Source organism: Nanorana parkeri, unplaced genomic scaffold (genome assembly GCF_000935625.1).
Source record: "Nanorana parkeri isolate BGI_ZX_2015 unplaced genomic scaffold, ASM93562v1 scaffold1128, whole genome shotgun sequence".
NCBI classification, from domain to species: domain Eukaryota; kingdom Metazoa; phylum Chordata; class Amphibia; order Anura; family Dicroglossidae; genus Nanorana; species Nanorana parkeri.
In genome coordinates this window covers 362,087-379,497 of record NW_017307396.1, presented here as the reverse complement: position 1 = coordinate 379,497, position 17,411 = coordinate 362,087, and the positions used below count along the sequence as shown (strand labels likewise).

General features: G+C 36.9%; 1 protein-coding gene across 2 annotated transcripts in view; it reads right to left on the bottom strand.

The window, feature by feature from the left end:
• The window catches only part of NPY (neuropeptide Y), a 27,869-nt gene extending 11,121 nt beyond the window's left edge, over positions 1–16,748 (bottom strand). The window contains exons 1-3 of one of the 2 annotated variants that reach the window (XM_018568034.1): positions 16,610–16,748; positions 14,998–15,185; positions 7,817–7,897 (exon numbers count right to left, since the gene is read on the bottom strand). In XM_018568034.1, the coding sequence (XP_018423536.1) occupies positions 7,817–7,897; positions 14,998–15,185 (269 nt within the window). In that variant the 5' untranslated portion in view covers positions 16,610–16,748. Of the gene's footprint in view, positions 1–7,816; positions 7,898–12,859; positions 13,048–14,997; positions 15,186–16,609 lie in introns of those variants that run through there. The other variant, XM_018568033.1, reaches the window with a different exon arrangement.
• Positions 16,749–17,411: the final 663 nt, after the last annotated feature.

The window sequence follows — 17,411 nt, the reverse complement described above, 5'->3', positions numbered from 1 at the left end:
GATAAATTAATTAGTACATAAAATATTTAATTAAAATGGACATGCAGATATAGCAGAGTAATTACATTAAACAGCTGTATCTTAATCTGGAAAAAGGGGCCATTTTAAGTACCTGTCTCCAGTATATCAAAGCAAAGCATAGGTGTGTATACTGTTTGGATAGCAGGAATTGTCCACTTGAAAAGTGGTTTACTGTGTATGTTATCTATTGATCATTGTGTCAAGTCTGATATAATACCTTACTTAGGGGTAAACAGATCTGTTATGACATCCAAGAAATTGAAGACATTGTGTGCCACTATAAATGCTAACACATCTCACTCTAGCTGTCTTGTTATTTTTTTGTAATGTGCAGCAAAATACAACCAGTTTTTAAAAGCATCTTTATAATTTAGTGGGAATTACAGCCTGTAATACATTGGTTTAGGATTTCTTGCTAGCCACTTGATGACTGTGATAGTGATTTTGAGCAATGTAATCACTGTTTTTAATTGGCCGCACCCCTTATGGGTGCTTAACTCCCACATTAAGTTATTTGAGACTGTATCTTGGCTGGGGAACTTTCCAACATGCCATGCCTCCAAGTAAACTGTTCAGTGGGTATTGGAATTGGAAGACTCTTAGCAGCAAGGCACAAAGATACCTTAAAATGTTTTAGTATGTATATTGCGCAAAAATCCCACTCCCGTTTCATGAAGACCTTACACCCCCCTTTTTATTTACTAGGTATGAAGATAGGGGAGAAATATGGCATTGCACAACTATTGTGCTAATGTGACAGTTTCAGATTCAGTAACTGAATGAAAAATTATCTTCTTCCTTCAATGTTCATGACAGCCTATAGGCATCTTCTGTAAGGGTTATATATTGGTAGAGTATAACTAATGTCTCTTATATTATACTAACAAACACATTAATGTCTGTTTTAGACCAAAGCCAACTAATCTATGAATTGAAAGTAACAACAAAACCAGGAACCACAGTCATTTTCAGCTTGAAACTAAAGGACAATAGTGGTGGCAGAAGACAACAAGTTTGAGAACTCTGGCACTTAAATAATGTGGTTTGTATATAACATGCTTAGATGCTAGAATATTTTTGGTTTTGTCCTAAACAAATATTCATGCCCTCTATGCACTATGAATGGCACTTAAAAATCATGGCCGTTCACATAATCATTAAAGTAAGTGCCAGTATATATGTTTAAACTAAATATTCTACAAATTAATCATAGTCTTTCAATATCTCAGCCAGCTGCTGCCTCATGCAAGAGTCAGCTCTCCTCCAGTGCAGACAATGACTGCTGCAAAAGAGAGTCACTGGTGATCTGGCATAAACAGTTTGTCTGCAAAAAGTAGCATAAAAAAGAGGCAACAAACAGGGCATGTAAGTTTTTATTAATTTTAAATGTTATATTACCTTACAATATGATATATAATACCATAAAGCTGTGCATATATTATACTACATCATCATTAAACTTTTACTTTCAGTCTGAAAAAAATGACAGTGGCTTAATTACGATGTCACTGAAGCAGGAGCAGCCATTAAAATGTATTATGTTTTCAGCATATTTTATAAATAGAAATGATTAGCATTTTATGGTATTCTATTAAATATGGTAGCAAATAGAATTTGTTTTGGAGACTAATCAACAGAAAACAAATGTATTGTTCAGTGAATGAAATAAAGTGTGACTATAACTGAAATAACTGGAAGATTATTTGCTGGGTTGGAATTTTATCTGTTTTTTCTGTTTTTGATATTTAAAAAAATCTTCTTAGGTTGATGTTCAAAAGACTTTCACTCTAAGGGTAATACAACATATTACCTTTGGGTTCGTCTGCCTGCATAGCAAAATGGTTATCTCTGTTTGCAGCCTGATGAAAATTCATCTGCATGAGAAATAGTAAATAAAGCGCCTGAACATTCCATTAACGCTGCAGCATGTCTGTAACCTCTGTCCTAGAGCCATGCAATGTTATCACTATCACAGGCTTCTCTTAAGACTCTAGCTTGGGTGCTGACCATGACTAACTATTTTTTTACTTAGCAGAGTGCATACACATAAGACCTTCAACAAGTAACACATTGCTGTGGAGGCCAAGCAAGATTTGACAATATAAATTGAATTTTGATATTCTGTAAAATGTAATAGTCAGTTTAAATACAAAGGAGATTACTTAAGTCTGAAAAACCAAATAGCATCCTTCATCAGGTTTTACTTTGTCATATAGAACAAAACGTTTGCAAGTCAACTGACCCAACATTCCACCCAAAACCTATGTTTTTAGGAATATAGGAATATTATATATACTGTATGCTTCTATCCTCCAAGGATGGTGCCATCTTAGCTTCTATTTAAATCTGCATTTGCCATGGCACTGTACACCTGACCTAGCAAAGACACTAGTCATTTAAGTGCTTAAAAAGAGTTTACAACAGTCCACTGTCAACTGTGACACTTATCACCAGAGGCATGCCTTCAATATAGCATAAACTGCACATGCGCTTGTATTTAAATGAAAACATTGCAGAAAACAACACCATTATGTTTGATTAAAATGTTAGTAACATTTCGAAGTTAAACCTTTTTTGGGAAACATGATAAGTTTAGTTCCGCTTTAAATCAGCATTACATCATATGACAGCTGATGCAATGGGAGATTACTGGCTTTTAAAAAAATAATGTTTTGTGGTTTGTCTGATAGGTCCAAATGCAGTGGCTAAGACTATTCTCTCTAGAAATAATGGCAGGTGGCTCCCCAAGTAGGCCACTCTCCCTTTCATCTTTATGGCCCCACATCTGCTCCTGCACACTATAACAGAGGCATTTCAGATGTGCTGTGAACAATGCCCAGCGTAGCACGGAGCAAATAATGGAATAATGGTCTACACTGCATCTGAGGTCTGTATGTTGCAGGTACTTCTTATCAAGGGGGTGAGGGCAAGGCATTGCCAGATTATAAATTAGAGATACAGCTGTACTTTATGTATTACTATCATACTGCAGACATTTTAGATTGATTTGGGGAAATTACCCCTTGTTTTTGTTAAATACACAGCTGAATGGTGAAAACGTTATCCCACTGAGGAATGAAAGATATGCACTGGAAAAAAAATTATATGCGTCCAACAACAAGGAAATCAGTTAATGCCACCTCAGCCTTTCCTTCCCATAGTAACAATTTTACCCAGACTATTTTTTTCCTGCTTGCAGCCTGTATCTATGCCCTCTAAACATCTACTGTATCCAGTATGAGATAGCAAACACTACAAAGAGCAGCTCCCATCAAACTGGCATTCCCATATGACTCCAACGTAGAAATAGTTATCAATATTTAACTTTTAGCTTAAACAATTCTATCCAAATGGTGTCCTTGGTTTGTCTTGCTTGAAATTTTGCAAACCTGTACTTCAATTAAAGTTCGGGGGTGCTAATAGGCTTACTACTGTCAAAAAACATATGTATTGCCAATGACTTTGAGTGTATCTTTGAAATTACAAAATTTTTGGGAGATGCCCTAAAGCTGTATGTGGTGTTATGGAATTTTCACAGAAAGTCTCAGCAACAGCATATGCTGGCAGCACATGCCTAGCTGTGGAACTGATATTTTACTACAAGAATTAAAAGACCACATATGACAAAGCTGTGTAAAATTAGCCAGCAGTGGGAGAGTTTGAAATAGCAAGGCTAGGTCCAAATTCACTAGAGATAATGAGCGTAGGTTGAGGCTTTACTGCCTGAATTAAGGACATTTTTAATCAGTGATAATAGGCCTAAATGTACTAAAGACAAAGAGTGTAGGCGGGTGTTTTACTACAAGAATTAAGAGACTGTAGATGATACAGTAGTGTAAAACTGATCAGAAACAGGACAAGTGTAAATAGCAAGACCAGGCCCAAATTTACTAGAGACAAAGAGCACAGACTGGGGTTTTGCTACAAGATTTAATATACTGCAGAGGATATAGCAGTGTAAAATTGGCCAGCAGAAGGACATTTTTAAATAGGGATAATAGGCCTAAATTGTATGTCTAAGTTTTATTTTTATATTTTTTATTTTGTCAGGTTATGTGACTGTTACTAATGTGACTGTTCTTGCGCTTAGTTTTTTTCTTTCAAACAAAAGGCAGCTTCAAGAAGAGATGGTTAGTAATAAGTTAATACTGTGGTTTGAGCACCCCAAACTTTAAAAAGGCCCTATCAATATAACATTAAAATGAAAACAAAACAAAATACCACCCACAAACAATAGCCCACGTTTTTAAAAGAGAAGCCTTGCTGCAAAAAAAAAAAAAAGAAATCCATTTAACTTAAAATAAAGGTCTAGGCTTAGCAAAGGCCTAGCAATCAGCATTAAAGTACAGTTTCCTAACTGACCCCAATCTCTCCCTATGCAGTTTGTCAGCTTTCCTTGCAACAGCTTCACTAACATTATGTGCCGCCCTTTTATGATTAAAAACATTTATTTCATTTTGGATACTATATACATGCAGGGAAGGGAACTGTAAAACCCCAATTAGGCTTTACTAGTGTCTATGTCCCCACTGGGTCTTGGTGACCATTGTGACTGGGACTGGAAGTGTTGGGAAATCCAAAATTTTTCAGTTCACACCGGAACAGGAATGAGAAGAAATCTTCCAATATGACACATGTTTTGGTGAAAACTTCTGAAAAAGGAGGTTTCTATTTGCTTTGGATTCCCAAAAGCAATGAGCTTTGTTGTTAATGGTCTCTGAGGTTATACTGGGTCCAGTTCCTTTCAGGATTGTTGACCCAGTCAATGAAGTAGAAAGTGTTTCTACTAATACTGTTATATTTTATTTAGCAGAAAGACTAAAGGTGCCCATACACAAAACAACTTTCTAGAATGACAAAACCAGTATAGGTAAACAGCAGAAAATATTTAGAGTTGTTTTATGCATGGTAATTCTCCTAAGATCTAAAACAGTATTGCCCCCTCTACATTACATACAATACATTTGGGAAATGTTTTTTTTTCTAATTTTTAGGTTTACATACACTTAAAGTAATACTCCAAAACAAAACACTTTGGGTGTGAAAATTATCATTAAAAAGCTGCATGTTATGTGTGGAGGGTCTGCTGCAATGTATAAAAATGTTACTTTGCAGTATACCTGCTCCTACACTTGGCTTCAGGGCAGTGCGGGTAGTGAGGGATGTGACTCAAGCAGTAAAGTGCTCTGATCACATCCCCTCCCTTCCATTGACAAAATGTCTTGTATTTTCTCAAAGAATACAAGGCGTTTTGTGATTGGAGGAGAGAAGGAGAGGAGGGGCGGATATGTAACACCATATCCCCAATCACAAAACTCCTTGTATTCTTTGCGGAAAAGCATTCTATGAATGGGAAAGTAGTGGGGAGGGGGGATGCGACTGGAGCACTTCATTACTCAATTTATATCCCTCACTCCCTACAGCAGCCCGAAGTTGAGTGTTACGTGTAGGAGCCAGAATGCTTCAAAGTAAGGATGCACCGATACCGATACTAGTATCGGTGCCGATATAGAGTATTTGGCAGAATACTGGTACTCACCCAAATGCTCCTGATGCCTACCAGAACTTTCGGTATCAGGAAGCTGGGCGGCAAGTCATTACACACTGCCTGGCTTCCTGATTGACTGGGAAGCCGACTCCATGCTCCCTCAACACCAGGGAGCATGGAGCTGGCTTCACAGTCAATCAGGAAGCTGGGCGGCGTGTAAAGAATTGTCGCTCAGCTTCCTGATTGGTCAGGAAGCTGGCCAGTCAGGAAGCCAGATAGGTGAGTCATTACCCCCCCACCCCCCGGCTTTCTGATTGGCCAGAAAGCCCGGCTCCATGCTTCCTCGTCACGTGGTGACAAGGTAGCATGGAGCCGCCTTCCCAGCTCCATCTAGTGGCCATAGTGAAATATTTCTCCAATTCACTACTGCCCGTATATTATATGAAGAACATTTCACCAGAAGAGAAAATAGCCTTAAAGGAGAACTATGGTGTCAGGGCTTTTCCCCATAGTTCTCCTTAGGGTAACAGGAGGACACAAACTAGCATCCTCCCATCACCCTAAGCTCAGTATACCGCGAGCTACAGCTAGCGGTATACTGAGACGCGGCAGCCAGAGTGGATCCCGACATCGATGTCGAGATCCGCCCAGCTGCGTGAGTGACAGCTGGCTCTGCCTATCTAGAGGCAGAGCCAGCTGTACCCGCCCCCTCCCCTTCCGTTCGGCCAGTCAGCGCTGGTGGATCAGAACTGGGAGTGGGGAATCCAGCCCCTCCCGTGTCACGTCAGAGAGCCGTGACAGGATCGAGAAGTGAGCGAACACCGGTATGTGCTCGCTCACTTCCCGATCTACTGAGCCGACTTGTGACAGTCTCATTGTCACAGGTCGGCTAGAACTATGAGGTGAGTGAAAAACACTCACCTCATAGTTCTCCTTTAAGGACATGTGATTCTGCCCCAGTCTCGCAACAGCTGGTTAATTTGCACAGAATTAATGTATATGCGTTTCACTGGATGAATAGCTATGCTATAATTTTTTTTTAATAACTAGACACCTAAGTGATACCTTTTGCAACTTTTTTTAAACTCCATGTTTTCTGCATTTATCAATGTAGAAGACTCTGCTACTGCTAACTCATTGTACCAACACAACATGAAAACTAACTCCAGGAACATGGCTTACCTGCTGAATAAATAAATTATCACTATGGCATTCGTTTTCTGCAGCAGGCTATCTGGCTCGCTAAATCTCTAGGTTTATGGCACCTTTATTTGTGGAATAGCCCTTAATATGAAGCTGGATTACAACATTAGCTGTTCACTGATTTGCTACTACATGTAGTCTGAGGACCTTGTTGGCTAAGGCTTTGACAAATTAAACACACTCATTCACTCATTAATACACAAAGCAGATAATGGCATTAGATAAGCCTTTTGGAATATATCAAACGATCAGACATATTTGCCTTGCTGTATTATAAATAAAGTTGTGACTTGAAAATTTCAGGTTCTCTGTAGATTTCAAAGGATATTAAAAAGTAACAAGAAGTTTTTTTTGGTTTTGTTTTTAATGTGGACTGAATCGTGTGGACCCAATGTGAAATTCATAGACCTATATTTTTGCCTGAAGTTTTTTAAATTGTCTAAACAATGAAATTTGAATGATGGAATAATGTCTAAAATAAAACATTAACCTGTGCCAAGAAAGTGCCAGCTTTCATATCTAGACTATTTCACAGTTTGATGACATTGTAATTTGTGCACTTCTCTTCCTGTCTCGGAAAGTGAACATCATTTTTTAAGATTGCTGCTGAAATTGCAGTTGATGCTTTACTTTGCTATCTATCGTGACCTAGACTGTTGTCTTCCTAATATCCTGCATGGTGCTAGTCCTTTAGCTGCCAGCACTGTGCCAATGTACAAAAAAAACTGCAAAAGAAAAGACTGGAATCCATGTACTATGCATGTGTGCTTCTAAAATATATAAACCCTTTTTATGTTACAAGCACACAAATGGAAGACAGCATGTAAACACACACACACACACCCAAGATACTGTGTCAGATAATAGGAATGTATATGGAATCCAAAATGTAAAACTAAAGTCAATTTATTATATGAAGCATATATAAACTTAAAAACCCACTCAGACACATACTAACACCCTTTCTCTTTCCCTCTCTTACGTAGTTGCTAATCTTGAATGTATATTTCCATATATCTTAGTACAATTCTGCAAACTTATGCAAAAAAACCCAATAAGGTTAGGGAATCCGTAAAATATTAATACCGTTAAAGCCCTTCTTACCGGGATCGAGGAATGTTTTCTGTGCTTTCTCTCCACCAAACATCAGACAGCATTGCTTCAGGGTTTGATCTCTTGCCATATCTGATGAGCCAACAAACAGAATTATCACACCAAAGTAAGTAATAAAAGATTAAAGACTGCAGGTATATATTCTTGTTGTGGCAGCATTATTAAATTATATTTGTAACCCTTGCAGTTATACAAAAGAGAAGAAAAGCAGCTACAAAATGTCACACTCACTTATGCGCATGCTGAGCTGCATTGTCTTAGTCATGTAATTAAATAGCAGTCATGTAGCTGAAGATAATAATTATAACATTTTATCACACACTGAAGCCACTCTCAGAGAGAACTGCAAAAAATACAAGTTTCAAGCTATAATTTTTCACTCACATGAGAAAATGTATTACATGGAAATAAAAAATAATAATAATTTGGTATAATACTGTCCATGGTTATAAGACAAGACATGTATATCTAGCCCAATATGATTCAGAGAATAAACTTCATCCAGGTTTCATCCAGAATCATACAGAAGACAAATCAGCTTATGTAGCACTTCACATTATTAAATAAATAAAAATGGAAAATCAGGAAAAATGTTTTAAAATTGGAGATAATTGTCTAATATTTGTTTTATTCACTGTCATACCTCTTTTATATTGTCTTATGATAATGCCTTTATTTCTGTTACTCTCCTATGAAAGTAATTAGTCTAAAGCTGGCCATACACCTATAGATTATCTGCATGTTTTCTATGGTCAGATGGAAAAAAGTGCAACAGATTCCTCCATCTACGCTATGGAGTAATCTCCCGCTCTTGCTAGTCGGCCCCACTGGCTGTCAAAATACCTGAACAATCTGATTGGATGCAGGCATTGTTCAAGTATTTTGAGAGCCAGCGGGGCCGGCTAGCAAGATGCTGAAGCTTGGCCCAGTGGGAGATTCCTCCATCCACACAGTTTAGCGTAGATGGAGAAATCTGTTGCACTTTTTCCTTCTGACCATAGAAAATCTGCAGAAAATCTATAGGTGTATGGCCAGCTTAAAACTATTTCTACACTTAACCACTTGAGCCCCACCTTCCATTTAAAATGACACTGTGACAGTGGTTTTTTGTTTTAATACAGCACCCGGTATCTTAGGTACCGTTCGGCATCTAGGCTGCCACCACTGGCTGTCTGTAACAGCCGGCACCCGGCAGTAAGCCCAGGACCTGGAGTAATCAGCTCTTGGGCTTCTGATCTTACTACACAGCACTCCACAGGAGCTTCCGCATTGTGTTTACATTGGGACTTTAGGTAACGTCATGAGTGATGTCATGATACTTCCTCCAAATATGGAGGCATGGGCGTAGCTGTTGCAGCTCTGTCCCGTGTCTCCCTGTGTCAATAGATCATTGCTATAGTTATCTATTGGTGGCTGATTGCCGCTAGAAGTAGATCACTATTAGAAGTAATATGCTGCTGCACAGCTGCATGGGGGTCTGGTCTCCACTGACCATATCAAGAGGAGAAGCTCTGCTGACTTTCATCAACCAATCATATGCTAGCAAAACAAATACTGTTTTTCTTTCTTTTTTTCTCCCCTTGCTAGTGATTGGGTATTCTTTGCAAAGTGAATTTTTAACATATTTACTAAGCTAAGAGAAAATTCCATTGTAAAGTACAAATTCCCTTTCGAAGTGAACAGCCTATTTGCCTTTAGTAAATAAACACCACAGTATACAAGCTATAAAACAACATATCAAATGATTATCAGGTTAATGATTAACAGGTGTGAGTGAAACAGTTCTCAAAACATAAACTGTTAATCCAAATAATTACAAGTGCAAGATTTCAATAATGTTTACAATAGTAAATAATATAAAATCTAATATGAACTTTATCTGGGAAACACAATGGCAAAAAATGTAAGCCAATACTTTGTGGTGAATATAGCATGGAGAAGTGTGCTATAGTTTGTTACATACTGTTTTCTGTGTTTATTTATTTACCCCTATAAAGATATTTCTAAAATAACACATACTTGATAATATTTATACTGACCTAATTGCAAAAAGAAGCCTTGCAAGTCTATGGCAATATAGTTTAGGAACATTATGAATGATTTGGAAGTAATTGGGCTAATTTAATAAACGAGTCGAGAATATTCACACAAAAAAAATTAAAATAAAGATTCGCGCCAATTATCGAAGTAAATCTTCGCTCTTTTTGTATAAACATTTTTAACTCTTTTAGTAAATCTGCCTAACTGTCTTCTCTGATCTGAACACCTCGCACACTTGATTCTTCAAAGCCTTTAAAGATTCATGTCACATCCTTCCCTTTCACAAGCTATTTTCTGGCTAATGTTTTCAATTTACAATACAGGCTTCCTAATAATATATGACATTTGTGTGTGCCATTTTCTTACTGGTTGATATCACACGGACCGTTCTTCGTTATGGTTGATGATGATGGATCTTTGTATACATATCATTCCTCTGTTTGCAGCCACATAGTTGTTGGTGTAACTAATTTCTTTAAAAGGCTTTTACATATACCACTTTATTTTTTGGTTACCACTAAATAAATACCTGTTAAGCAATTTAGCTCTGCCGTTATATCAAGTGATAAACTAGATACTCAACAAAAGCATAACAAATGACTACAGGCTCAGTTCTTAAAGCTAACACATCAGGATAAAGATCCTTTTATCAGAAAGGTGACAGCTATTTTCAGCTGCAACCAATTACATTTTTAAATTACAGTCGCATGGCTAAAACAAAAGAAGATCCTTATATTTGTGATTTGTGAAATGAGCCTTATGTGATTAAGTATCTAAGGGAGAATATTATTTTTACTTAGCTAAGTGAAGCTGCATACTCCTCAGTTACCTGATCACATGCAAAGGAAATTACAATATTTTTTTTACTTAGCTCCTCTACAGACAACTGGGTCTTTAATGTGATCATGGGTTCACTTGGCTAACAGAAATTTGTGTCCTTTAGTAAACCACCCCACATATGTTGTTTGAACATTTAGCTACACATGTCAGGCAAAAATAACATTGTATGTGACAAAAGAAACTACTACTACTACTACTGGAGTTTGTTTTGAACACATGCATTTATTTAAACCAAATAGAAATAAAAAAATGTCTACCAATCAAGTGTTTTCAATGATTACATTAGACTATAGTCAAATTAAATCTATAGGTTGTTATGGATTTTGTACCCATAACATAATTTCCTTTTGCATTCCTGTTGCAGTACCATGTAAACTGTCAAATTACCCATCAATGCTGTACAGGGAAGAATAGTGCTTGACATGTTTGTAGTGGATACGTTCAACCAAATTTCAATTTGTAATAAGCCATTAGGTAACAATACTCAAATAAAATATTTTGTCAAGAGGACATGAAAAAAGTAAGTACACAACCCCAATGTGATTATTAGAAATTATGATATTATTAATTAGTTATGAACAAGGGGACCAGAACACCTCTGTGTGTACTGGTAACGTATATGATACTGGAAGTATGGCTCCTCTAGATCAGCACTAACTTCACGTATATGGTTATGTATGTTCACCCGTGGTAATCTGCTAAGGTGCTTTCAGTTTAGTAACTACCCTTATGAATCATCCGGACTCAGATATCTTCTGAGCTTGTTTCTGTAAATTCAACTGGGTGTTAAATGTCCTGGGGACCTATTAGCATCTATTAAGGTTGCTCTGTCATCCTGCTTCTCGCTGTGATGACTGTCCTGCATATTATAAAAAAAGCTTAGTTTAAAGTTGGATATGATTTTTTTCTTACACATTTAGTGCTCTCGGGCAGTTCTGACTTTCCACTGCGTGCCATTTGCTTCTGATTTTTGTTTAAATCAACTCCTCTAACAGTGTTCTGTGGGCACTGTGTCAGAATGCATAAATGTCTGTTGGCTAGCCTCATCACTTTACACTAATCAGTTTAGAATTCCAAAAAACAAATCACGGTGAAAGTCGGTTCACTCACATGAATTGATTAAAATTCTAAATCATGAAATCAAATACTTGCCAATGCCAACAGTCATTCGGGACAGTACAATAAACAACTAAACTAGATATATTTGATACATATAACCACAAATATATAAGATATAAAAAGAAAAGAAATTGCACTCTGTACAAGATTTACAAAAGTATAGCGTGTCAGTTAATGGATTCATTGACTGCTTTTTAATTTGCATGACTCATTAAATTTTTTAGCATGGTTGGTTTTCTTTCTTTTGGGATAAATTAGTATGGTGTTACTAACCACAATGATACTGTGCAAAGTGCAATAACCCATATCAACCAATCAGATTTCACCTCTCCTCTGTATAAAACAATTAGAACAATAAAAAAAATGATTACTGAATACATGTTAAGGGTAAGTGCCCATTGCTTTTTAATCTTTTACCTAAGTCTTCTTACATGTTTTTATGTTCTTTAAGAACCTTGCTTTTCCTAATTACATCTGCTTGAGAATTAAAACCAACCAATTTATTACAAAATATTGCCAACTCTTTTGCTCATCTAAGAAGGATTTCTAAAAGCCTCGATTGTATTATCCCACATCTGTGAAACTGTGTTGCCACATTTGATACAACGTAATTGCTGCAATAAAGATGGACCTCATGGTGGTTTTAATTAATACGCTTCACAATTAACTAATGAGCCAATTGCACTGCAGATTTTAAGGAGTTTTTTTCGAAACTTGACTCTAACACAACCACTATGCTCAGAATATACTAGTTGTATCTAATTACACAGATGTGCAATCACCCACAGAAGGTAATCAGAAATCAGCATCCCTTAGTTTTTTCCCCTAATAATACTAATGAAAGCTGAGAGTTGGTTACCTTAGGTTATTGCACATCTTTTCACCATAAACTGAATATTAGGTTTATATTGTTATACTTTATAAATATGCTCGAAATAGTGTTGAATGCAAACAAAATACTTGGACTTAGCTTAAACTGACTTCAAATCACATGGTATCCCCACAGTTCCAAAACGGAATGAACTTCAATCTCACCTTTGTCTTGTTATGAGGTTTATATAATGCCTCAGTGCTGAGTAATATTTGGCCATGTCCTCTGCTGGTGCATCCTCTCCTGGATTGTCTGGTTTTGATGGGTACGCCTCTGCAAATGTTCCCAAGCAGATCAGCAATGATAGACATATAGTCAGCATAGACATCCACAATCGCATGCTTCCCTGCATCTGAAAGAAAACAGCAAGAATAGAATTAATATCTCTAAAGCAAAACAATCATTGCAGCACTGAAGACTATTCTGATTTTTGTATTAACGTATTCATACTGAGAAATCCAATAGATTATGTATACTGCCACTTTATTCAACTTGGTGGATTTGGTGTTAATTGTACAGAATGTTATCCATGTGTTTGTAATGAGCATTAAATTATCACAACGTTATGTTTCAAGAAATAGGACAAAGCTATAGACTCACTTCACAAAGCTAACACACCAGGATAAGAATACTTATTTCCAAAAAAGAGACAGCAATATTTAATTGAGTCCAATTAGATCTGAAATTTGCAGTCACATGGCTAAAATAAAGATGCTTATTCTTGTAGTAAAGCTTTGTGAACTGACCCTTTTGTGTGTTTATATATAAACCTATGTGTGTATATGGGAAGTTTAAAATGTTATATCTATACACATTCAAGTATCTTTAGGCACTGATGGGGTGGATTTATCAAAACTGTAGCAGACAGAATCTGGAGCAGTTGCCCATAGTAACCAATCAGCTTCTCTCTTCACCTTGTTCAGTTAAGCTTTGCAAATGAAAGAGAAAAACTGATTAGTTGCCATGGACAACTGCTCCTGTAGAAAACTTTCTACATCCTTATCTTTCCAAATTACTAAATACACTTTCAAGGTTTTTCTTTTTTTGGTGCTTCTGGCCAGTAGGAATCCTCTGCAGCCAACTTTTACAATAGTGACATTGTATTTGATGTTGAATAAAGACACAGGTTCAACCTATGTGAGTATGCCTGTTTCGTGTGTGTGTGTGTAGCGTGTGTGTAGCGCGCGCGTGTGTGTGTGTGCGTGTGTGTGTCTTACCAGTACCTGTATGTTCTGTTCTCTTAGAAAGATAACTAAGTGGCTTTTGAAAGCTTCACTTATTAATAAACTTAATACAAGCTTTCAATAAACACATCCATGCAAACTTCACTTTAAAAAAAAACCTATTTAAGTTTAAGAAACTCCATAGAGTTTTTATTTTTGCAAGTGATAAGAGTGTTTGGCAACTCTTATATAATCCTGAATAATAATAATAATAATGATAATTTTCATTGACTGCTTTTTAATTTGCATGACTCATTAAATTTTTTAGCATGGTTGGTTTTCTTTCTTTTGGGATAAATTAGTATGGTGTTACTAACCACAATGATACTGTGCAAAGTGCAATAACCCATATCAACCAATCAGATTTCACCTCTCCTCTGTATAAAACAATTAGAACAATAAAAAAAATGATTACTGAATACATGTTAAGGGTAAGTGCCCATTGCTTTTTAATCTTTTACCTAAGTCTTCTTACATGTTTTTATGTTCTTTAAGAACCTTGCTTTTCCTAATTACATCTGCTTGAGAATTAAAACCAACCAATTTATTACAAAATATTGCCAACTCTTTTGCTCATCTAAGAAGGATTTCTAAAAGCCTCGATTGTATTATCCCACATCTGTGAAACTGTGTTGCCACATTTGATACAACGTAATTGCTGCAATAAAGATGGACCTCATGGTGGTTTTAATTAATACGCTTCACAATTAACTAATGAGCCAATTGCACTGCAGATTTTAAGGAGTTTTTTTCGAAACTTGACTCTAACACAACCACTATGCTCAGAATATACTAGTTGTATCTAATTACACAGATGTGCAATCACCCACAGAAGGTAATCAGAAATCAGCATCCCTTAGTTTTTTCCCCTAATAATACTAATGAAAGCTGAGAGTTGGTTACCTTAGGTTATTGCACATCTTTTCACCATAAACTGAATATTAGGTTTATATTGTTATACTTTATAAATATGCTCGAAATAGTGTTGAATGCAAACAAAATACTTGGACTTAGCTTAAACTGACTTCAAATCACATGGTATCCCCACAGTTCCAAAACGGAATGAACTTCAATCTCACCTTTGTCTTGTTATGAGGTTTATATAATGCCTCAGTGCTGAGTAATATTTGGCCATGTCCTCTGCTGGTGCATCCTCTCCTGGATTGTCTGGTTTTGATGGGTACGCCTCTGCAAATGTTCCCAAGCAGATCAGCAATGATAGACATATAGTCAGCATAGACATCCACAATCGCATGCTTCCCTGCATCTGAAAGAAAACAGCAAGAATAGAATTAATATCTCTAAAGCAAAACAATCATTGCAGCACTGAAGACTATTCTGATTTTTGTATTAACGTATTCATACTGAGAAATCCAATAGATTATGTATACTGCCACTTTATTCAACTTGGTGGATTTGGTGTTAATTGTACAGAATGTTATCCATGTGTTTGTAATGAGCATTAAATTATCACAACGTTATGTTTCAAGAAATAGGACAAAGCTATAGACTCACTTCACAAAGCTAACACACCAGGATAAGAATACTTATTTCCAAAAAAGAGACAGCAATATTTAATTGAGTCCAATTAGATCTGAAATTTGCAGTCACATGGCTAAAATAAAGATGCTTATTCTTGTAGTAAAGCTTTGTGAACTGACCCTTTTGTGTGTTTATATATAAACCTATGTGTGTATATGGGAAGTTTAAAATGTTATATCTATACACATTCAAGTATCTTTAGGCACTGATGGGGTGGATTTATCAAAACTGTAGCAGACAGAATCTGGAGCAGTTGCCCATAGTAACCAATCAGCTTCTCTCTTCACCTTGTTCAGTTAAGCTTTGCAAATGAAAGAGAAAAACTGATTAGTTGCCATGGACAACTGCTCCTGTAGAAAACTTTCTACATCCTTATCTTTCCAAATTACTAAATACACTTTCAAGGTTTTTCTTTTTTTGGTGCTTCTGGCCAGTAGGAATCCTCTGCAGCCAACTTTTACAATAGTGACATTGTATTTGATGTTGAATAAAGACACAGGTTCAACCTATGTGAGTATGCCTGTTTCGTGTGTGTGTGTGTAGCGTGTGTGTAGCGCGCGCGTGTGTGTGTGTGCGTGTGTGTGTCTTACCAGTACCTGTATGTTCTGTTCTCTTAGAAAGATAACTAAGTGGCTTTTGAAAGCTTCACTTATTAATAAACTTAATACAAGCTTTCAATAAACACATCCATGCAAACTTCACTTTAAAAAAAAACCTATTTAAGTTTAAGAAACTCCATAGAGTTTTTATTTTTGCAAGTGATAAGAGTGTTTGGCAACTCTTATATAATCCTGAATAATAATAATAATAATGATAATAATAATAATAATAATAATACATAACAGCAATTACAATATTTTGCTACATCTCAAATACTAGAATTGAATGTTAGAAAATAAACAGCAACGTGGAGTACATTAAGTACATAAAACAATAACTGCTGTAGGATTGCAGCCTTCAGATTCACAGACTGCAAGGCTACATTTATTTTTCAGGCAAAGACCCAGAAGAAAGTTAGTAGAACAAATGGAAGTGAATGCCACTGATGTTCGGGAGCCGTTGAAGTGACAGAACAGAGTTCAGCACTATGGACAGCTCCGCAGCGCTTGCTTTGCATTGCAGTCGGCAATCATTGAGCGGTGTACTTACATTGTCTGTAAAGATCTTCTCTCGTCTGCTGAGTCTCCTCTCTTGCTTCCTCTGCCAACCTCCTTGTGCCTGTTAACAGAAACTGGCGTCGATGTGCTTTGTTTCGGAGCCTCTGTACGCCGGTGTGTGCGGCTCTCTGCCATGCGGAGGCTTTTGTAGAGTCTCCCGTGTGGGCGGGGCTAAAACATTGCTGTCACAGTGACCACAAACCGCCGGGTCTCCTCCCTCCTATGAGCAGCACCCGCGTCACCAAGACCTGCCAGACACTGATGGTGTGAAAAAAATAGAATGGGCACGTAACATTTTCTATTGTTTAAGAATTTAAAAACGAGATAGGAATGTCAAATAAACCTATATTAAGTTCATACAATAGTGACATTAGAGATCTCAGCAGAGGGCATGTCTGATTGGTTAAAATATGTTTAGTGTTAATTTTTGCAACACTATATTTTTGGACAGTTTAAAATGTTCTCCCCCCCCCCCCTCTCTCTCTCTCTCTCTCTCTCTCTCTCTCTCATATTCCTCCTCATTCTGCTCATTAGCATATCATGCAGCTGCAGAGGCTGAAAACCTATTACAGCTGCAAATCTCACACAAACTTACACACAGAGTGTATGACGAGTCTCTGACTCATCAGACTGTAACTGGAAGATTTTGACTTGGAAAATGATTAATTTTGAACTCTGTGGTGCAACAGGGGTAAGAATGTCTAAACCATTTATAGATTAGATCTAAAATGCATTTGTTGTGCGGAGGTGTCTATGAGCTAAGCGGCCAGTTGGGATAACTGCTAAGATTCCAC